Source organism: Bactrocera neohumeralis, unplaced genomic scaffold, assembly GCF_024586455.1.
Source record: "Bactrocera neohumeralis isolate Rockhampton unplaced genomic scaffold, APGP_CSIRO_Bneo_wtdbg2-racon-allhic-juicebox.fasta_v2 cluster10, whole genome shotgun sequence".
Classification (NCBI taxonomy): Eukaryota; Metazoa; Arthropoda; class Insecta; order Diptera; family Tephritidae; genus Bactrocera; species Bactrocera neohumeralis.
The window spans coordinates 24,648,019-24,671,073 of record NW_026089623.1 but is presented as its reverse complement, the minus strand read 5'-3'; the positions used below and the strand labels follow the sequence as shown (position 1 = coordinate 24,671,073).

At 36.2% G+C, this 23,055-nt stretch overlaps 1 protein-coding gene and 1 long non-coding RNA gene across 9 annotated transcripts in view; one reads left to right on the top strand and one right to left on the bottom strand.

The window, feature by feature from the left end:
• The window catches only part of LOC126765259 (uncharacterized), a 255,305-nt gene that overhangs the window by 133,717 nt on the left and 98,533 nt on the right, over positions 1-23,055 (top strand). For 6 of the 8 annotated variants that reach the window (XM_050482958.1, XM_050482957.1, XM_050482955.1 and 3 more), the window contains 2 exons: positions 15,278-15,397; positions 21,542-22,285. In XM_050482958.1, coding sequence (XP_050338915.1) covers positions 21,698-22,285 — 588 coding nt within the window. In that variant the 5' untranslated portion in view covers positions 15,278-15,397; positions 21,542-21,697. The remainder of the gene's footprint in view (positions 1-15,277; positions 15,398-21,541; positions 22,286-23,055) is intronic. The other 2 variants (XM_050482961.1, XM_050482960.1) reach the window with 1 other exon arrangement.
• Positions 13,474-14,484, bottom strand: LOC126765444 (uncharacterized). The gene is made up of 2 exons (XR_007668399.1): positions 14,324-14,484; positions 13,474-14,264 (listed from the first exon to the last, which is right to left on the bottom strand). It is a non-coding gene; the product is annotated as an uncharacterized LOC126765444 (long non-coding RNA).

Sequence of the window (23,055 nt, the reverse complement as noted above, 5' to 3'; positions counted from 1 at the left end):
ACTGCATTGGTTATTCGTGATAATTTCGCCACATTTTCAACTAATATAATGCCACCGCAATCGCCTGATTAACCTTCGCGTAACCACTTCGAGAGCTGAACATATATCTTCTTCTTAATGGGCGTAGACACCGCTTATGCCATTAAAGCCGAGTTAACAACAGCGCGCCAGTCGCTTCTTCTTTTCGCTACGTGGCGCCAATTGGATATTCCAAGCGTAGCCAGGTTTTCTCCACCTGGTCCTTCCAACGGAGTGGAGGCCTTCCTCTTCCTTTGCTTTCCCCGGCGGATACTGCGTCGAAAACTTTCAGAGCTGGAACGTTTTTGTCCATTCGGACAACATGACCTAACCAGCGTAGCCGCTGTCTTTTAATTCGCTGAACTATGTCAATGTCTATCTCATACAGCTCATCGTTCCATCGAATGCGATATTCACCGTGGCCAACGCGCAAAGGACCATAAATCTTTCGCAGAACTTTTCTCTCGAAAACTCGCAACGTCGACTCATCAGTTGTTGCCATCGTCCAAGCCTCTGCTCCATATAGCAGGACGGGTATTATGAGTGACTTATAGAGTTTGGTTTTTGTTCGTCGAGAGAGGACTTTGCTTCTCAATTGCCTACTCAGTCCGAAGTAGCACCTGTTGGCAAGAGTTATCCTGCGTTGGATTTCTAGGCTGACATTGTTGGTTGTTGTTGGTGCTTACGCTGGTTCCAAGATTGACGAAATTATCTACAACTTCAAAGTTATGACTGTCAACAGCCACGTGAGAGCCAAGCCGCGACGACTGTATTCTTGATGACAGGAGATATTTCGTCTTGCCCTCGTTCACTGCCAGACCCATTTGCTTCCTTGTCCAGCCTGGAGAAAGCAGAACTAACGGCGCGGGTGTTGAGGCCGATTATATCAATATCATCAGCATACGCCAGCAGCTGTACACTCTTGTAAAAGATTGTATCTGTTTGATTAAGTTCTGAAGCTCGAATTATTTTCTCCGTTTGGTACCGAACGGACCGGCGAGGTCCTTCCCGATCCTGACGGAGCTTTTCGTGTTGCTCAACGTCAGTTTACACCGCCGTATTAGTTTTGCGGGGATATCAAATTCAGACATCACGGCATAAAGGCAGCTCCTTTTCGTGCTGTCGAAAGCAGCCTTGAAATCGACGAAGAGATGGTGTGTGTAGATTCTGCTTTCACGGGTCTTTTCCAAGACTTGGCGTATGGTGAATATCTGGTCGGTTGTTGATTTGCCAGGTCTAAAGCCACACTGATAAGGTCCAATCAGTGTGTCGACGGTGGGCTCTAACCTTTCACACAATACGCTCGATAGAACCTAATATGCGATGTTGAGGAGGCTTCTCCCACGGTGGTTGGCGCAGATTGTGGGGTCTCCTTTTTTATGGATTGGCACATTTAAATTCCAATAGTTGGGCATGCTTTCGTTCGAGTTGCGGTCGATCGTAACGTTGCGGGGTAGGTAGTCTGTTTTCTCTCCGCTGCGACACGGCACTCCTCGTTGTACCAGCTTCTGCACATACCAATGGTTTTGGTTGCAGCTGTACGTAAGGAGTTTGAAATACCGTCCCGCGGTTCCTTTATACCGAGTTGTTGACGAGAGCTCTCAGAGAGCAAGAGTGCAAGCTCAATAGCAAATCGTTCTGCTGTCTGTTGTGATTGCAGCTTCTCGACGTCGAACCTTCCTTGTGTTTGTTGACGTGCGTTTTTTGCTGCACAGAGGCGGGTGCAAATCTTGGCTGCAACAAGATAGTGGTCCGACTCGATGTTAGGACCTCGGAGCGTACGCACGTCTAGAACACTGGAGACGTGTCTTCCGTCTATCACAACATGATCGATCTGGTTGGTGACTTTTCGATCTGGAGACAGCCAGGTAGCTTGATGTATCTTCTTGTGCTGGAATCTAGTAGCACAGATAACCATATGTCGTCGTGGAGGCTGAATTTACCGACCATAGTGGCAAAGATACCTTCTTTGCCCACCCTGGCGTTAAAGTCGTCAAGCACGATTTTGACATCATGGCGGGGGAGCTCTCATAGGGGCGCTCCAAGCGCTCATAGAAGGTATCTTTGGTCACATCGTCCTTCTCTTCCGTCGAGACGTGGGCGCAAATCAGCGATATGTAGAAGAACGTCGCTTTGATGCGGATTGTGGCTAGACGTCCATTCACCGGAGTGAATGATAGTACTTGGCGACGGAGTCTCTCTCCCACCGCGAATCCAACACCAAACTTGCGCTCCTTTATATGGCCACTGTAGTAACTGCCACAAGGGCCTACTCTCCTCAGTCCTTGTCCCGTCCATCGCATTTCTTGGACGGCGGTGATGTCAGCCTTTATTTTCGCGAGGACATCAACCAGCTGGGCAGCGGCACCTTCCCAATTAAGAGTTCGGACATTCCAGGTGCATGCCCTTATATCGTAGTCCTTATTTCGTTTGCCATGGTCGCCATCCAAAGGGGGGTCTCTCATCCGAGGCTGGTTGCTACTTTTCATTGGGTGTGTTTTTTTACGTGGCGGGTCCCAAACCCAGCTCACAACCCTATGTAGGGGATGTTTCGCCTTCTCACTTTAGCTCGCCTTCAAATGGATGTTCTTAGGCTACCCAGAGGATACTTGATCAAAGACCGGAAGTTATGAGCTGCTTGAGTCATATGTAAAATAATCGTTTCTGGCCACTCCCAAGTGAATGCCGATCAGAGAACTTTCCTCACTTGCGTGAACTTCTACACATGACTCCATCCTATATATATTATATGTATATATATTGTAGCTTTTAACTATCCAAACAGCTTATCGGCTTAAGTAGTTCTTATAATTTTTCAATAACATGTTTTTTTACATTTTAAGCAAATAATGTAGTACAATTTAACATTTTTATACTCTCGCAACAAAGTTGCTAAGGAGACTATTATAGTTTTGTTCACATAACGGTTGTTTGTAAATCCTGAAACTAAAAGAGTCACATATAGGGTTATATATAGCAAAGTGATCAGGGTGACGAGTAGAGTTGAAATCCGGATGTCTGTCCGTCCGTCCGTCCGTGCAAGCTGTAACTTGAGTAAAAATTGAGATATCATGATGAAACTTGGTACACGTATTCCTTGGATCTATAAGAAGGTCGAGTTCGAAGATGGGCAAAATCGGCCAACTGCCACGCCCACAAAATGGCGAAAACCGAAAACCTATAAAGTGTCATAACTAAGCCATAAATAAAGATATTAAAGTGAAATTTGGCACAAAGGATCGCATTAGGGAGGGGCATATTTGGACGCAATTTTTTTGGAAAAGTGGGCGTGGCCCCGCCCCCTACTAAGTTTTTTGTACATAACTCGGAAACTACTATAGCTATGTCAACTAAACTCTATAGAGTCGTTTCTTTCAGGCATTTCCATATACAGTTACAAAATGGAAGAAATCGGATAATAACCACGCCCACCTCTCATACAAAGTTTATGTTGAAACTCACTGAAAGTGCGTTAACCGACTAACAAAAACGTCAGAAATACTAAATTTTACGGAAGAAATGGCAAAAGGAAGCTGCACCCAGGCTTGTTTTAAAAATTGAAAATGGGCGTGGCCTCGTCCACCTATGGACCAAAAACCATATCTCAGGAACCACTAAACCGATTTCAATGAGATTCGGTATATAATATTTTCTTAACACCCCGATGACATGTACGAAATATGGGTGAAATCGGTTCACAACCACGCCTTCTTCCAATATAACGCTGTTTTGAATTCCATCTGATGCCTTCTCTGTATAATAATATATAGTACACATACATTAGGAACCAATGATGATAGCGGAATAAAAATTTACACAAATACGGTATTTGAAAAATATGTAAATGACGGATAATGAAATCTCGATTATCACTTTATCATGCGAGAGTATAAAATGTTCGGTGACACCCGAACTTAGCCCTTCTTTACTTGTTATATATGGTACTAAGGAAAGTATTGGTTGGATTCAACTCATTTTTGAAATACAGACATACCATTATAAGTAAAGGATTATCTCTTAATTTTAGATATTCATATATATCACACATTGACCTATATTTTCGATCAAAAGTCAACTATTGGTACCAGGGTCTAAATATTCGGTACCTATGGAGTTGAACAGTTTTTATTGCATTTAGACACTTGTTGGTACATACTGAAGACATTATTTTTATGAAGTTAAATCCTTTTATATTAATTGCTTCCGGATATGTGTACTAGAAACTGAACCAATCAAGTGGAATTTAAAATTGTCCTATATAAAAAGTAGGCATGGTTGTTGTCCAATTTCATGCTTAATGTGACATAAGGATGTCGGATGAATGCCACGTAACTAATTTTATCAAAATCGGTTGGTCGGGTCCGGAGATATGGGATTTCAACAAAAAGTGGGTGGTGCTTCGCCCTTCGTCCAATTTTCACAACAACTCCTTTAAGGCTCTCTCATATAACCTCGGTGGTAAAATTTAATGTTTCTAGCGTATTTAGTTATTATTTTGCCGTGTTTTTAGTAGTTTTTAACAGTATCGCTATATAAGAGTGACCTGGTTTATACTCCGATTTCATCCATTTTCACACTGTCGATAGAAATTTTTATAAAATTTTAACTCAGCAAATTTGGTTGTTATAGCTTAAGTGGTTTAGGAAATATGTACGTGAAACTTTTTAAGCTTTCTTCTTTCACTTTTTCAAAATCTCTCTGTACCAAATTAGAGCGTTATATCTTAATTTGGTGCTTAGTTATGGCACTTTAAATGTTTTCGGTTAATTTTGATTTGTGGGCGTGGCAGTAATCGGATTATGTCCTTCTACGAACTCGAAATTTTTTTTCTACTAACTACATACCAAGTTTCATCAAGATATCTCAATTTTTACACAAATTACAGCTTGCATGGACGGACGGGCGGGCAGTCAACCGGATTTGATCATTTATATATGTATAACCCTATATCTATCTCGCTTAGTTTTAGGTGATACGAACAATCGTTAGGTGAACAAAATTATAGTACTCTGTAGCAACTGGTTGCGAGAGTATAAAAACATACAGAAACTGAAGTTACCACAAATGGTAAAATAAATAAAATCGTTTTTGGGTATGACCGGATATAACAAAAAGTTTATAAAAGATTACGCCAAAGCGGATCAAGTCTTAGCAAAATATTTGATAAAAAGGAGCTAAAATTAACATTCGTGCCCCCAATGTACAAATTCGTTCGAGAAATTGAAAGCACTTCTGACGAATCCGTCGGTACTCAAGTATCCGAATTTTAAAATAAAATTCTCCGTAACAACAGAAGAGCTGTTTGCCATAGTCTGGGCGGTCAACTATTTCAGACCATATATCTGAGACAATTCGACCTCATGACAGACCAAGTGGTTATATTGCAAAAATAAAGGAAAATATATAAATCCTAGATTGCAGAGGTGGCTCCTCAAATTAGGAGAACATCACATTAACATAAGATACGTCAAGGGAAAGGACAACACTGGCTCTGGCTTTATGAGCAGAATAAATCCTAAAGCAGGTGAAATTAATATTCTACAAGAAAACGAGAATATGAGCACCAGGACAACAATGCCCTCTCAAGAAGAGGAATTGCACGACCATTTGGGTATCTTGGAAACTGCCCTTAACAGATACCCAACACAGATAATTCTTACTCATTCAAAAATTCAGGATTCCCAAATGAAAATCATAAAATTTTTATTAGCGAAAAATAACGGAAATTATGAAAGACTAAAAACTATATTTTCCTACAAGGATCTAAAGAAGTTAATACAAAAATATGTAAATAACAGTGAAATATGCAATAAGGCGAAATATACGTCCCAAGACCTATTAAGGAAAAGTACAAGCTTACCGAAACACCGATGGCTATTAACCAAATAATACATATGGATGTTTACACAAACAAAACACATAGTTTATCACTTTCATAGATAAATTTTCAAGATATGCAATAGCACTAACCTCAGAAGATACTGTTTCTATCTCACAATAGTAGAAACAATTAGACTTTATCTCTCTCAGAGGTAAACTAACAAAAATTATAACAGACAATGAATTTAACTCAGTAAACAAAAAAGAACTCTTAAGATAGGAATCCATTGACGTTCATTTTACAAAACCAAATAACCGCACAGGAAACGCTGATGTAGAAAGACTACATAGTACCATTTCCGAAAAATTTAGAACACTAGAGGCTATGATATCACCACTATCAACTCAAGGAAGAGTTTTTATACTCTCGCAACAATGTTGCTAAGGAGAGTATTATAGTTTTGTTCACATATCGTTTGTTTGTAAGTCCTAAAACTAAAAGAGTCAGATATAGGGTTATATATACCAAAGTGATCAGGGTGACGAGTAGAGTCGAAATCCGGATGTCTGTCTGTCCGTCCGTCCGTCTGTCCGTCCGTGCAAGCTGTAACTTGAGTAAAAATTGAGATATCATGATGAAACTTGGTACACGTATTCCTTGGCTCCATAAGAAGGTTAAGTTCGAAGATGGGCAAAATCGGCCAACCGCCACGCCCACAAAATGGCGGAAACCGAAAACTTATAAAGTGTCATAACTAAGCCATAAATAAAGATATTAAAGTGAAATTTGGCACAAAGGATCACATTAGGGAGGGGCATATTTGGACGCAATTTTTTTGGAAAAGTGGGCGTGGCCCCGCCTCCTACTAAGTTTTTTGTACATATCACGGAAACTACTATAGCTATGTCAACCAAACTCTACAGAGTCGTTTTCTTCAGGCATTTCCATATACAGGTCAAAAATGGAAGAAATCGGATAATAACCACGCCCACCTCCCTTACAAAGTTTATGTTGAAACTCACTGAAAGTGCGTTAACCGACTAACAAAAAACGTCAGAAATACTACTTGTTTTAAAAATTGAAAATGGGCGTGGCCTCGTCCACCTATGGACCAAAAACCATTTCTCAGGAACTACTAAACCGATTTCAATGAGATTCGGTATATAATATTTTCTTAACACCCTGATGACATGTACGAAATATGGGTGAAATCGGTTCACAACCACGCCTTCTTCCAATATAACGCTGTTTTGAATTCCATCTGATGCCTTCTCTGTATAATAATATATACATATACATTAGGAACCAATGATGATAGCGGATGATAAAAATTTACACAAATACGGTATTTGAAAAATATGTAAATGACGGATAATGAAATCTCGATTATCACTTTATCATGCGAGAGTATAAAATGTTCGGTGTCGGGTGTCTTAGCCCTTCCTTACTTGTTAAAAGTATAGAATGGTATAACAACTCAGTCCACTCCACGATAAAAGCAACCCCTATAGATGTAATTGAAGGAAGAACAGATAATGCCAAACTTTACTTTATGATATTTTAATTGATTTGAGAAGTGTTTAACATTAAACTATAATTTTATTTTGGGTACATATTTTAACATTTAATTTACAGCATAAAATCAATACGGTGTTTGCTCATTTTACTAAATTTTTCTATTCTTTCTTTTGGTTACACACCAATGTCGTAGTTTATATTTAGGAGTGCTAAGCCGTGGAGCATCGTTGTTCCGAGCCAAGTCTTGATTCGGCGCAAAGCAGAAAAGGATCGTTCACTGCCAGCATTTATGGCTGGCAAAGTTCAGAGTACGTGAAGGAGAATATGAATCGATGGATATATATCCTTATTGCAAGTGCTGAGGGCTTCTGAAGGCAAAAAGTACTTGTGTTCTCGTAGTCATTTTAGTTTTCCATTGTTGTTGAGAAATCGCTACTTTTGCTTTGAGCTTAATTTTTTGCAGTTTCTGGGCAAGATTTTCACAAAATGTCTAACTAGGCATTCAATGAGACCAGTTAAATCCTTTTCTTCCAAATTTAAGTTAAATTTTGGTAACAGCAGGCTTAAATTGAAACTTTCAAGAACTTCATAGGAAATATATGCGGAAACCCCGTAAAAGTCTTCACATCCTTGAGATGGGTGATTGTTTCGATAACTCTGACGACCACATGTTCTGGGTTTTTTTCACTTCAACATCTAATTTTTCAGTCATGTGTGCAGCACAAAAAATTTCACTAAAGTGGTGACCAGCATTCTTTCTTCGTGTGTTCAGTTTTGCAACCAATGTTTTTATGACGTTTGATGCTTTCGCAAGGTCGATTGATTCGTTCTGCAGAATTACACCAAGTGGCTGCGTAAGTGACAAAACATCACTGCGAGAGAAAGTTGAACAGTACTGTGACTAGATTCGACGCTTTTACTGCAGTCGTTCTTTTATTCATCCATTCGCTTATTTTGGTCAATACTAGAAAGATTTCTGGAAGAGTGACTGTGAATTGAAGAACGGATGTCTTTGTACCCACTTTGTCTCACAATGCTGAACATTTTTTTTGCGTAAGAATTGAGATAAAATAGTGTTATTTTTCGGTCTTGAAACTTGGAAAAATGTTGTAATTTCTCTGAATATTTCAGATATCTTTCCAATTAAAGCAATTTGAACGGATTTCGAATCGCTGCTGTTCAATTTATGGGAAAAACATGATATCATCTCAGCGTTTATAGCTTCTTTTTGTATTTCCTTCACGGCTCCGCGATCTCCCAACATAACATTACAACCTTCAGTACCTATTGCAATGCATTTCTATATATCCAGCCGCATATCTTTCATGTCTTTCAAAACCAACTGTCTAACGCAGCTCCAGTGAGTGAAATCTCCTCGTGGCTGTTTTCTTCAATATTTATATACTTCAAACCTTAATTTTCCTAAAGAATGTTTGTACATATGTATGTACATTAGGGTGTGCCATTTTGAGGCAACCTTTTTTTAAACTGAAAAACAGGCTCAAAACTTTCGAAATGTGTAAAAAAAAAGTCACTCAAAAGATGAGCACTTAATATTAATATTAAGAGGTGCCTCTTTCAAATTTTCTGTTTTCTATATAAATTACATGGAAAAAAAATCATTTTTTTTTGTGTTTGTTATTGTACGGAGGTTATTATATGTGCACGCGACGCCTGCCAGTAGGGATGGTAAACTCGATTCCGATTCAACTCGAAGATCGAGTTTTCTCGTTAAATAATCGAATTTTCGAATGTCAAGAGTTTAAAAAAGAAGTAAAACACACATTTTTTGAATGATTGTAACAACAGAATACAAAAACAAGAAAAAATGTTAACTTCGGCTACACCGAAGCTAATATACCCTTCACAGGTGCATTTCTTTTAGTAACTATGTGTCCGGTTTGTATGGCAGCTATATGCTATAGCTAACCGATCTGAACAATTTCTTCGGAGATTATGTTATTACCTTAAGTAGTAATCCATGTCAAATTTCCTGAAGATACCACGTCAAATGCAAAAGTTTTCCGTTAAAGCCTTCAATTCCGATAGTTCGGTTTGTATGGCAGCTATATGCCATAGTATACCGATCTGAACAATTTCTTCGGAGATTACATTGTTGCCTTAGAAAATAACCTGTGCCAACTTTTGGGAAGATACATCGTCAAATGTAAAAGTTTTCCATACATGAACTTGATTCCGATCGTTCAGTTTGTATGTTATAGTGGTCCGATATCGGCAGTTCCGACAAATGAGCAGCTTTTGAAATGAAAATGAGGTTTACAAAATTTCAAAACGATATCTTAAAAACTGAGGGACTAGTTCGTATATATACAGACAGACGGACATTGCTAAATCGACTCAGCTCAACATGCTGATCATTTATATATACACTTTATAGGGTCTCCGACGCTTCCTTCTGGGTGTTACAAACTTCGTGACAAACTTAATATATCCTGTTCAAGGTATAATAACTGCCAACTATTTAATAAATGTCAATAATTGCTCTATCAATGTAGGCAATCAAACTTTCTATAATAAAGAACTTACATATATTCAAACAAAGTATCGCTAGCTTTAATGACATACAAATAACCGAAAATGAAAATGAAAAACTAATATTTGAATACATTGTATTAAGTAAAATAAAAAATGTACGGCATTAATATGTAGATGCAATAAGCTATGTAAAAAACGCATTATATATGTATACGGCTTCTCATTAACTTTAATTTTCATCACCAATGTATCAACAATTGTATTAAAATCAGGAGAGTTCTCAATCAAAGTTACTTACAGTTACTTCGCCGTCGTTGCAAATCAAATCTCTGCCGACGTCAACGTCACCAACAAAACCCAATATACAAATTAACTGGTCTGCATAAACTCAACCAAAGCATGTTTAAACTCATGCCAAGTATTTTAAAATTTATTATTATAATTTATAAATTTGAACACTAAAGTGACAAGTTGTTTTTCAATACCATTTCTCGCGCGGAAGTCGAGTACCGAATGACCGCAGCGGCTACTGAACAAAATTTGAGAACCTCACCAGCACGTGCGCGAGAATTAATTATCGAGGGATCGCAGCGGCATGCTGAACAAAACTTCAGAACCTCCCAAGTACGCGCTGGAGAGTCGAGTACGGATTGTGTGCAGCGGCTTGAAGAGCAAAATCTAAGAAATATACAAGCCCTAGGGACTCTGAGTGTTACCAATGCCTCATGATCAGAAGTAAAGATAACAGATGTCAACGACTAGATGTCCTAATCAATTTTTAGCTAATGGTGGCAGATTGGCTTTCAGATACGATCCACAGATAAATAATGCCCAACTGCCTTCCGTCCAAATCGGAGCTATGAATAGGATCTGCCGCTCTGCCGAAAAATAGGCCGATGCACCGAATGGTTTGTGCTGTGTTTCTGGAAAAGTCAACAATCACACACATTATGTACATTTTTAAAAAAACTTACGTAGGTACAATAACCTTTTTCAAATGACGTCGTTTGGCGCGAAAGAAATAAGAGAGGGTAATTTAAAGTTAATTATTCACTCCGACCGCCCACCACAAACAGCATACCCGGGTAGATATAATGCTCCAGCTATAAACGAGATAGCCGTCTTCTTGATTGACGAAGAAAAAGCCCAAAGAGATATAGTGCTGCATGGTAGAGACGACCAACTTAAAAGGGTATCTCAGTTACACCGATCATATGATCCTAAACAGTATCCCTTAATGTTTGTAAGAGACGGTTATCATTTTACCATTCCTAAGCAAGGTACAGCGCGTAACAAAATAGTGACGTACATGCAATTTTATGCATTTAAGTTGATGGTTAGAACTAATTGTTTCAATCCATTACATTTCTACAGAGATTTATTTAGTCAATATATTGTCGATATGATGGCAAAAATGATATCAGAAAGATTGAATTACATACTTTTCATTACATAAATCAACATTTATTTGATGCGTCAGGTGACACTAACGATTCTTACAGTTGCTTCGTAAGGAATTGCTGCAGCTCTTCTAAAGGATAGAAAAACTGCTCATTCAACTTTTAAACTTCCTCTACCCGAAAATCTTGAACAGCAATCAATATGTTCTATTTACAAAAATGGGCCTGTTGGTAAACTATTACAAGACGCCTCATTGATTATGTGGGATGAATGTACCATGAGCCAGAAAATACATAAAGAGGCCGTGGGCATTAAAAGACCTTAGAAACTTCTCAGCTCTCATGGGCGGGATAACTTTTGTATTTGCTGAATATTTCCGACAGACTCTTTCTGTGATTAACAGAGGTACGCGAGCACATATCATCAAAGCTTGCTTAATATCGTCGCCCTTATGGACTTCGATTGAAAATATAAAATTACGGACGAATATGAGAGCTCATCTTCATGGAATCACTGAAGGTGATTTTCCACAGCAACTGCTTAAACTTGGGGAAGTAATTTTCAAACTCCAAATTTAAGCAGTAATTGTTAAATTCTTCTGGATAATGCCCAAATAGTCCATAGTTTAGAAATTTTAATAGCTGCAGTTTAACTGACATTGAGAAATTGCACAAGAAAGAATTTCATTGGCTGTGTTTTAGGGCAATAGTTTCACCCAGGAATGATAGTGTCAACGAAATAAATAGAGGTCTTGAAAATCTATTTATATTGGTTCCACAAAATCAATTAACATCAAATATCGTTTACAGGGAAGCTCTAAATCATTAAATTATTTTCAGGAGCAGAGAAAATAAAATATGTATATAGCAAAGGCAGTTTTACAAAAATTAAATAATAATAATATTAATAAACAAAAAATATACTTCCATCTTCAAATGACCTTCGTTTTACTCATATTTAGTGACCCCACGCAAAACCGAGAAAGTATCTGTGGGAGAGTGTGAAAAAAATTATAACCAGGGCATCCCAAAAATTGCACTAAAAACTTCATTTCATAAAATTGCTCCAAAAATTGCGTTTTTTGCACTTAAAATTGCACTTTAAAAAAACCTTACAAAATTGTTTTCTGTAAATTTTATTTTTATAATATGTATATAAAAGAGACAAAAAACTTAAAAGAGTACGTATTCATAGTACCAAAGGTTTCTCTTGTTGTAAAAAAGAAAAATAAACTTAAAAAAGTACTTATTCATAGTACCACAGATTTTTCTTATTCTTAATACTAAAAAAGAAAAATAAACTTAAAAAAGTACTTATTTATAGCACCACAGATTTTTCGTGTGAATTTAAAAATGAAATAGAAATATTTTAATTTTTTGGCTTATTGTTTGAATAAATCACAAGCATTTGCATTAAATTACTTAATAAAAAACTTTGCCGATTGTCGCGAAAAATAGATTTATACATCGCAAACGATCTTTCTACTTCAACTGAAGTCAGGGGTGCGAATCTAAAAGCGCAAATTTCTGCAATTTCGTAATTTAACGTAGCACCAATCTTCTCTCCAGAAATTTTATTCGATATTTCTTTTATTATTGGAAAACCTTTTTTTTTGTTAAAATCGATATTAAATTTTCGTACTATAATATCGTTATCACTTTGTTGAAGTAATTCTTTGGCATCCAATATTACTCTAAGTTGAGTATGCAAGCCAAGTACCCCATCGAGTGATAATAGGCTGTGGAGGCAATTCGAGCTCTGGCTCAGTGGCTTTGAAAATATGTACTCTTTTTGGCGCCTAAACAAAAATTTTTTTACGCTAGAGATTAATTGGTCGACTTTTGGACTGCTCTCGCGAATCTTTTCGCATACTCTGTGGAGGCCATGAATGAGACATGTTAAATGCGTCATCTTTGGATAGAAAATCTTCAAAGCAGTCGCGGCTTTCACCATATACGGCGCATCGTCTGTGAGAAATAAAAGAATACGAGTTTTGTCAAATTTCGGGTCGAACAATTTAATTGCATCGTCAAAACACTTTGTTGAAGTAATTCTTTGGCATCCAATATTACTCTAAGTTGAGTATGCAAGCCAAGTACCCCATCGAGTGATAATAGGCTGTGGAGGCAATTCGAGCTCTGGCTCAGTGGCTTTGAAAATATGTACTCTTTTTGGCGCTTAAACAAAATTTTTTTTTACGCTAGAGATTAATTGGTCGACTTTTGGACTGCTCTCGCGAATCTTTTCGCATACTCTGTGGAGGCCATGAATGAGACATGTTAAATGCGTCATCTTTGGATAGAAAATCTTCAAAGCAGTCGCGGCTTTCACCATATACGGCGCATCGTCTGTGAGAAATAAAAGAATACGAGTTTTGTCAAATTTTGGGTCGAACAATTTAATTGCATCGTCAAAACATCTAGCAATAGCAGCGTGATCGGGTTTCTCTAACTCTGCTACATGCACCAAAAAATGTTTTTGTCCTCTTCGGTATCCGTATCCAATATGCTACAGACGACGTTAGCAATGTATCTCCCAGACGAGTCGGTTGTCTCGTCAATCGATATCCACAAATATTTGTTTTTTATTTGCATTCTTATGGTTTCAAGAGTTTCGTTGTAAATTTCACCAACTATTCTACGCATGGAGGTTTCAGAAGGAATAGTTAAATCTACATATTTTCCAAAAAAAATTTGTAGGTTTTCATTCCTTAATTTATAAAGTGGAATGTCGGATGCAACTAATGCTTTGCATAAATCTTGCGCGAACTGATTTTGATTGGAACTTGTGGCTTGAGTTAATAATGGCTGCGTACTTGTTGATGATTTTTTTCCGCTTCACTATGTGCCAAACTTGCAACATGCGATTGCAAAGAGTATAATCTTTCTGACGACAAAGACTTGTTTCAAGCTTTGCAAAACAATACGACGCCATCAGTTTTAAAAATAGGATATTTCGCGACATAAGAAGCTAATTTGTCCGTTTTTCGCTGTTTTGCTTTCGGCATTATCTAAATTATAGAATAAAATAAATAAATCACTTTGTTTAATTGAAATTGAATAAATTTACCTCACTCGATTCTGCAACTAAAAATTAGCTACATGCCCGGCCACGCTATATAACTTTATGTTAGATATGGTAAACTTCAAAACATCTGTTCACAGAGATATGACATATGATAATTTGTGTATCTATAATTTTTCAAATGTAATCGAAATTATGAAAATGGCTACTTGAAATTGCATTTTTGCATAAAATTCCATTTATTGTTCAAATTGCTTCATAAAATTGTTTTTATTTGCAAAATTGACACTGAAAAGTCATTTTTGCAAAATATTGCATTTATTGCTAAAATTGCAAAAAATTGCAACAACAAGTTTAGTTTAAATTAAAGAGAAATTTACAAAACGTATTTCTAATTAACCGGCATTAGAATTGCGATCACGACAAACAACTTGCAAATGCAATTTTTGGGTTGCCCTAATTATAACTTTTGAAATGATTGTTTAATACCCGTGCGAAGCCGGGGCGGGCTGCTAGTTTTATTAATACATTGCAATTAGTTCAGACAAAAGAAAGGACTAACAGCAACCAGGAAAGCATTTAAAAGTATAGTTATTACAAAATTGCAGAACTACAAAATACTCTGAGACTATTGGCTAATTTGAAAAATCGCTGGGCTTGAGGAGTTTCAGTCGTCTTTGTGGTCTCTAGAAGTTAACAAGGCTACTTCTTCATCACAATGGTGTAGCAATCTTGTACTATGAGATACTGTAATTTTTGATATTTCTGCGTTAACCGAAATTATGACTAGACCACGCTCTGTATCAGCACATCTACAATACCAGGGCGCTTTGACAATTAGTCTTAGTTTCGAAATTTTTGGTTGACTTTCTTATTATTTGCGTTAGTACATTCCCAGAGTTGAGCACCATATCGATCGGAGTATTTGTTTGTAGATAAGTAACTTTTTTCGATGGATAACACTAATTTGTTACCAATTAACCAATTTATATTTTTCAGTCACATGTCCAGCTCCTTCCATTTTTTACGTGAACTTCTCACCATAGCTTAGAGTCAAGGTCATTCCTAAGTATTTAGCGGAGTTAAAGTACGATATTCGTGCAACGTCTATGAAAATTGGTAAGTGCTGATCTTTTGTTTGTGAAAACAATCTGTACATAAAGGACTAACAAGCAACTTGAATATGATTTAAATAAAATAGTGATAAAATGATGTAATGTGATAATGTATATGTACAAATTAATGATAGCTGAATTTATGTGAAATTAAAGTTAAAACTAATAAAATATATGCTATTAAGAGCGGTTCATTGTTTCCTCCTGTTTTGTCTGATTTTTATACCATCTATGACGTCATTTCCATCAAAAGGGAATCAAAAAAGGAACGAAGCGATATTTTCATAATCTCAAATTTTTGAGTTAGAAGTGTGTTTACCAACAGGTTTTACATTTTTATACTATTACATCATATTGCTCCAGACTACAATAGTTTTGTTTATCTAAATTTAATCGAGATAGATGTACGGTTATGTAGTTGAAATCTGGTTGTCTGTCTATCCGTCCGTTTGTTTACCCGTGTCAGTAGGTAACTTGAGTAAAAATTCAGCTATATTTTGTACACATAGATTGTAGTTGTCATGCCCTAAACTCCACAATAAGATAAAAAGTTCTAATTTGGTATAACGAATCGCATTAATGTAGAGAAGCTCTATGCTAAAACACCATAATAGGTTTATTGAATATATCAATCTCAACTTAATTCCGATAGCAAAGATATCCCGATGTCACAGCGTGAAAATGGGGAATATACTTCCCATATAACATAACTTTCTATTCCATCAGATTTCTTCACTTTTCATTACACAAATCAAGAGTAATGAATATATCGGGATAAAAATTAGCAAACATAGTGTGCTTATGGTGTGCCATTTTAAGTCTAACTATTGTAAAAATCGGACCACAACAGTTCAAATTGGCAGATATCGAAGATGTGGACCCCAGCAGATAATTGAAAACTAGAAAGAATCCTTTCCTGATAACAGTATGTCTGTGTATCAAAAATGGGTTGAAACAGGTTAATACTTAGCTACTACCCATAGCCTTAATAAATCGGCCAATAAGTGAGTTAACAAAATGTATATTATTGGATATTCTATAGTTTAATGACAAAAGTGAAATTACTCTGTGAATTACCTCAACTCCTATATTATTCTAACAAACCATATGTCGGTCAGTGTGTGAGTCATTTATGCAAATATATAAATACTTGAAAATGCCTTTTCGCATATACCTGAGCAATGCCAACGGTTAATGCAACAAGCTCACACTTTTTTTTGCCCCATTATACTCTTTATAGTGATTTCCGACTTTCCAGCTGATTTAAACCGTTTAGGTTGGTAAAAATGTGTGATTGTTTAAGTGGACAAGTTTGTTCTTATATGTATGTAATTATGTGGCTTAGCGCTGTATAGTATATGTAAGGAGTTGGTATAGAACTTGGTCCCTCATATCTCTAATATAATTAATTATAATCCTCTGGTTGACTTTTTCCACATTAACTCAACATATTAAACTTAACCTCCTCGGTTGAGTTTGTATCATTTATAAATTGACTTATGAAGATAATTTTAATATGATTTTCGCTGACCGAAAGTAAATGAAATTGAGAGTAAAGTAAAAGTCAAACTGAAAGTATGATACTCGTATTTCATCGGATTTGATCCCTGCGAGTTAAAATGAAATGTTTGCTTGCACCCGAACTTAGCTCTTCCTTATCTATTGTAGGTACATATTTTTACTTCTACTCGTAAATAACTAAATGCAATTGAAATTATTTTATCATATAGATTGAAGTGATGGCGCATAACTTCAACTATACATATGTATGTGTATGTGTGTACATATACCTATAAAACTGTATCTACTCTTATCATATAAGCATGAGAGTAATTTTTATTGAAACATTATAAATCAACAATTCCCAAACGTATACATGCAAAATTAATCTGAACTGAGTGAAGCGTAGAGTTGAAAAACAATAAACTAATAGTCTGACACATATAGTGCTTTGTGTGACCGCCCAATACATACATACATACGAATGTATGGGAAATAATCGTGGGGCTTGTAATCTTTCGACATAATAAAACAATTGGTTAAGATAACTTTTAAATATGATCATAAGATTTAACAAACATTTCAGTCCATTCTTCAAACTTTGGTTGTCAACACTGCAAAGCAAACAAGTGATCCGAAAGTGTATAGAAGACTCTGAACACTTATTTATTCATTACCTTTGTTTTTTTAAATACATATAAATGGAAAATTAAGATCCAAACTTTGGCAGGATATGTATCAGCTCTCTCTCTAAATGTAATGCTATTATTACGAAACTAAGATTTGGAGTCAGTCAGTCCGTACCATTGAGAAGACGTAAATATCGTGTTTTCTTCCATGAAATAATACTTAATCTGGTGATTCAGTAAGAGAGAATTGAGTTGGGAGTAGGTTAGAATTAGTGGATTAAAGTTCCGTGTCAACCTTTCGCTGCTTCCCCTACTAAAAAAAGTAATCCGATGGGAATTTCAACACAGGTTACTTCCGTTAATGGAATATAAGAGGATATATTTTAGTTAAAAAAGCTAGCGTTAAGCTTGATAGGATATAAGCCATTAAGGAAGTCTAACAAAAACAAGTAAGGAAGGGCTAATTTTGAAATATTTTCAGGTGTTGCAAAATTTTATTTATATTAAACAAGTAAGGAAGGGATAAGTTCGAGTGTAACTGAACATTTTATACTCTTGAAAAGTGCAAAAGGCGGAAAAATACCTTCAGCTCTTTGCAAAATTTTACAGCAAACATGTAAGAAAGGGCTAAGTTCGGGTGCAACCGAACATTTTATACCCTTGCAACTTGCTAGAATCAAAGTCAGGGAAATACCTTACGATGTAAAACGTCAACCAGAGGATCGGAATCTAAGCAATTTTATTTTTATCTACACCTATATAACTTATACACTGACCTACGTATATATTCGGCACTAGAATTGTTAGGAAAACCAAAATCATAGTAGTTATTATACAAAATCCGCCGGATGTTCAAAAATCCTGGTAATGGTCATATAAGGGCTAGGTGATATACTATTATGAGTCAAATACGTTCTGAAATTTTCATTGAGATAACACAAATATTGGCCGATATATCAGCATAAAGTCACCAGGAAGTTCGAAAATCTTTGTATACGTAAGATATATGGGGGCTTAGGGAAGTATTGACCCGATGCCACCCATTTTGGATACACAGAATTACTGCTGCAGGAAAAGGATTTTGTCTGAATTTCTATTGCATATCTCACACATTTACCGATATTTTCGACCAAAAGTCAACTATGGATAGGTACAGTTTTGGTTGGATTTGAGCAATTTTTTGTCATAAAGTGGCATACACTAAAGACATTATGCGTGCAAAGTTTAATCCCATTATATTAATTGCTTCTTGATTTCTTCAATTCAATTAAAATTTAAAAATGTGTTATATGAGAAATAGGCGTGGTTATTGCCCGATTTCACTCTTTTCCACAGCGTGATATAAGAAAATGAAAGGAAGTGAAGGAAAGTCAGTCGAGTCCCGAGATATGGGATTTCACCACAAAGTCGGCGATGCCACGCTTGTTGTTCTATTTTTACACCGGCTCCCATAAGGCCTTTTCATATAATTTTGGGGGTAAAATTTAATGTCGCTGGCGTAATAAGTTATTGATTTATTGCGCTTTTAGTAGTTTTGAACAGGACCATTATTTGGGGAGTGAGTGGGGTTATCTTCTGATTTCATCCATTTTCTTACAATATTCCAGCTTAGAAATTTTGGTTGTTGTAGTTATGGTAGTTTATAGGTTTTCGGTTGATGGTGATTTGTGAGCGTGGCAGTTGTTTTTTTGTACTAAGGAACATGCTTATCAAGTTTCATCAAGATACCTCAATTTTTCCTCAAGTTACAACTTGCACGAATGGACGGACGGACAGGCAGACAGTCACCCGGATTTCAACTTTTCTCGTCACCCTGATCATTTATATATACATAACCCTATATCTATCTCGCTTACTTTTAGATGATACGTACAACCGTTAGGTGAACAAAACTACAGATAATACTCTGTAAAAACATGTTGCCAAAGAACTCAACCTTCATTATTCGACGAAATCGCGAAGGGAATCTTATTAACTTAAATTGAAGATCATTGCCTCACTTACCTTTATTTCCATATTTTACTTCACGTCGGCTAAAATTATGTGATATAAACTCAACCGAAAAGAATAAATTTAATATAATGAGTTGATGTGCAAAAATAAAGTTTAAATTATGGTATAGTCGAGAACAAATTCATTCGTATTCAGCGGTAAACCATATATTTTTTAAGAAAACGTGTTCATTTACTTTTATTAAAATATAAAGTTTAAAGTCAGATGGAAAGTAGAAAATCACCATATAGGTGATATTGGGGCCAGAAAATGGGAAGCAAAATGGTATATATTGGGTTGATGTGGAAAATGTAAACCAAAGATTATTTGTATAGGACATAAAAATAAATGACATAATTCTTCAGAAAATGTGTACAATTAATTTCATTAGAATATCACACTTTCAGACTAATATCTACAGGTGAAAGTCAGGTGGAAAGTCGAAAATCACTGATATATTGGGACTGGAATGATTGTATTAACCTTTGCCATTAAAAAGGTACAAGAAAGAATATGTTTGTATGCAAATTTTGAGAAGCTAATTCTCACCCTGGTCAACATTTTGGCACAGAGTCTGCTGAAATAATTAAAATCATTAGGGGTAGTATATGGTGGCTGAAGTGATTCATTGTCCGATTTTACACATTTTAATTTCACTATATTATATTAAGTGTTATATATTCACTAAATGTTCCTTAGATTTTTTTCATATTTACCGATATATAGTGTATAAAGAATGCTTCAAAAGCTTTATAATTTTTATAAGGGAGGTAGGGCAAGTTTCAATCTCTCTGAATTTCATTAAAACAACTCACTTTGATCGATATTTACTATATAAAGTAAACTGTACAGAAAGTACAAAAAGGCTAAGGAAGTATTGAAACGATTCTACCCAATTTAGACAGAGGCTTACTGTTATCAGGAAAATATTATCTCTGAATTTCCATAACCTGTTTCTCCATGGGCAATAGGTTCACATATTCGGTATCGGGGGCTTGAATTGTTATAATCCGATTCTGACAATCTTTAGCTATGAGGCGGTAAACTTTAAAAGCACTATTTAAACAAAGTTTTACAAGGATATTCATTGCGGCTTGATTTGTGTTCTGGAAAGTGAAAAAATTAGATAGAATTTATAGTTGTGTTCGTTCATCTGCGCACAGTAATATGTGAGTGTCAGGTAAATATAACGAATTTGGTTGAAATTTGTCGAGTAAGCCTTTAAGTATGGAATTTCACCTAATAGTGGGCGCGCATTGTTAATTGTTTTTACTAGAGTGAGTTGTCGGACTTTTAGTAGTTTTCAGCATTATCGTTATATGGAGGTGAGGTTATCATACGATTTCACACATTTGTCCACTGCAAGAAAAGGTGCAAAAAGCATTTGTCCTCAGCAAATTTGATTATTTTATATATATTAAAGGTGGGACCACGCCGACTATAATAACTTTCAAAACAGAAGATTTTCTTCACTAATGCTATTGGCTGCACCAAATAACAGTTTTGAACATACCATACATCATTATGGAGTTCAGTTATCTCTCTTTGTAGGTTTTAGTTTAACGGCGTTTTGTGAGAATGGCAAATTAACATAGATATGTAAAGTTTCTACAAATTTTTAACAACGTATCTTAATTTTACTCAATCTATAATCTTCACCGACGTTCAGACAGTAACTCAGAATTCAATTTGTCCCGCCATCCTAATCACTTATTTTCGAGAATATTACCCTATATCTATCCCGATTAGCTGCAATTGTTAAAACAATTGTTAAGTAAACAAAACTATTATACTCCGTAGCAATATGTTGCGAGAGTTTAAAAATATTTTATTTAAATGCGTTACAAAATTTTGCGTTTGATTATATATTTTCCTTACTTTCCTGATTAGATACTTTCCTTACCTAGCATCCCACACATATAATATTATACATTTTTGTTTACAAATGTGAATACAAATTTTTAAAATTTAATACGCCGATATAATAAAATAGCATAACAACTTCTTCTTCTTCTTTACTGGCGTAGACACCGCTACGTGGTTATAGCCGAGTCAACAACAGCGCGCCAGCCGTTTCTTCTTTTCGGAATTTGGATTTTGACGCCAAGTGCAGCCAACTAGTACTATAAAATTAATCACTAAACAGTAGAATTGTCATTTGCTTCTAGTCTTATTTATAACAAATGATGTTAAGTAGTGAAAGTACACCGTCCATTGCTAAACAAAAAACACAGCAAAGCAATAACACCGCTAATTTAAGTCCGAAGAAAAATATCAAAAGTTTGCATGAATTATTTTTGGAAATACTGGACGCAGTGCTATCATGCGTCATAGTGGCACCTTGCGTAATCGCCTATTGGCGAGGAACTTGGGAGCTGATGGGTGTTTTATTATTTCCACGAAGCATGCCGCTATCTGCGCTCATGTCCTTTTTGATTGGTCTTTCGGGTCACTTCATCTTTACAATCACGCAATCTTGTTTTCGAAGATACATCAATCCTGATAAGCGCCGCCTTACCTATTACGTAATTTCGCGAAGCTATACAGCTTTATTTGGCATCGTATGTGTGAATATGTGGCGCGGTTCGTGGATCTTATGCGATTGGCTCACCAGTGCGGACTCCTTAATAATTATTGCCGCAGTAACGCTGGTGTCTTTGGTGTTTTTAATTGCAACACGGACTGTTCGAAACCTGAGCGCCGCACCTTATGCCATTACAATGGACCATAAAAGTGATTATTTCGACGTTGACACTATGTTTCAAATACCGGTAAGTTCAGTCATACATAATCTTTATAAGAAATTTGTATTTACATATGTATGCATTACCATGAAGGAAAGAGTAAATTTTGCAAATTTGAAGGATTGAAGGCGGAAAAGTACTTTCAGTTGTTGTAAACTAGTCATATATAGTAAATTCAGCCAGATGTTCGAAAATTCTGATATTAGTTATAGGGGGGGTAAGCCAAGTTTTCGCTCAAATTTATCTATTTTAGGCACAAAGATTTATAACAGTGTAATAAATAAAACGCGCTCTTTTATTGTCTTTGGGACTTTTTATATTAAGTATATGGGTGCTAAGGGAAGTATTGGTCCGATTCAATCCATTTCTGACACACAGACAAACCATTATAAGATAAGAATTATCCCTGAATTTCAATTATATACCTCAGATATTAACCGATATTTTCTAAGAAATGTCAACTATAGGTACCGGTGTCCAAATATTCGGTACATAGGTGCGTGAACAGTTTTTGTTGCATTTGCACAATTTTTGGTCATAAGGAGGCATACACTAAGGGCATCATTCGTACAAAGTTTAATCCCGTTATATTAAATGCTACTGGAAACTGAACGAATCAAATGGAATTTAAAATTGTGCTATAGGTAGGTATATGGGTAAAAGTAGGCGTGGTTATTGTTCAATTTCGCTCTTTTTCACAGTGTGATATAAGAATACCACATACCAAATTTTGTCGAAATCGGTTGGTCGGGTCCCGAGATATGGGATTGCACCAAAAAGTGGGCGGTCCCTCGCCC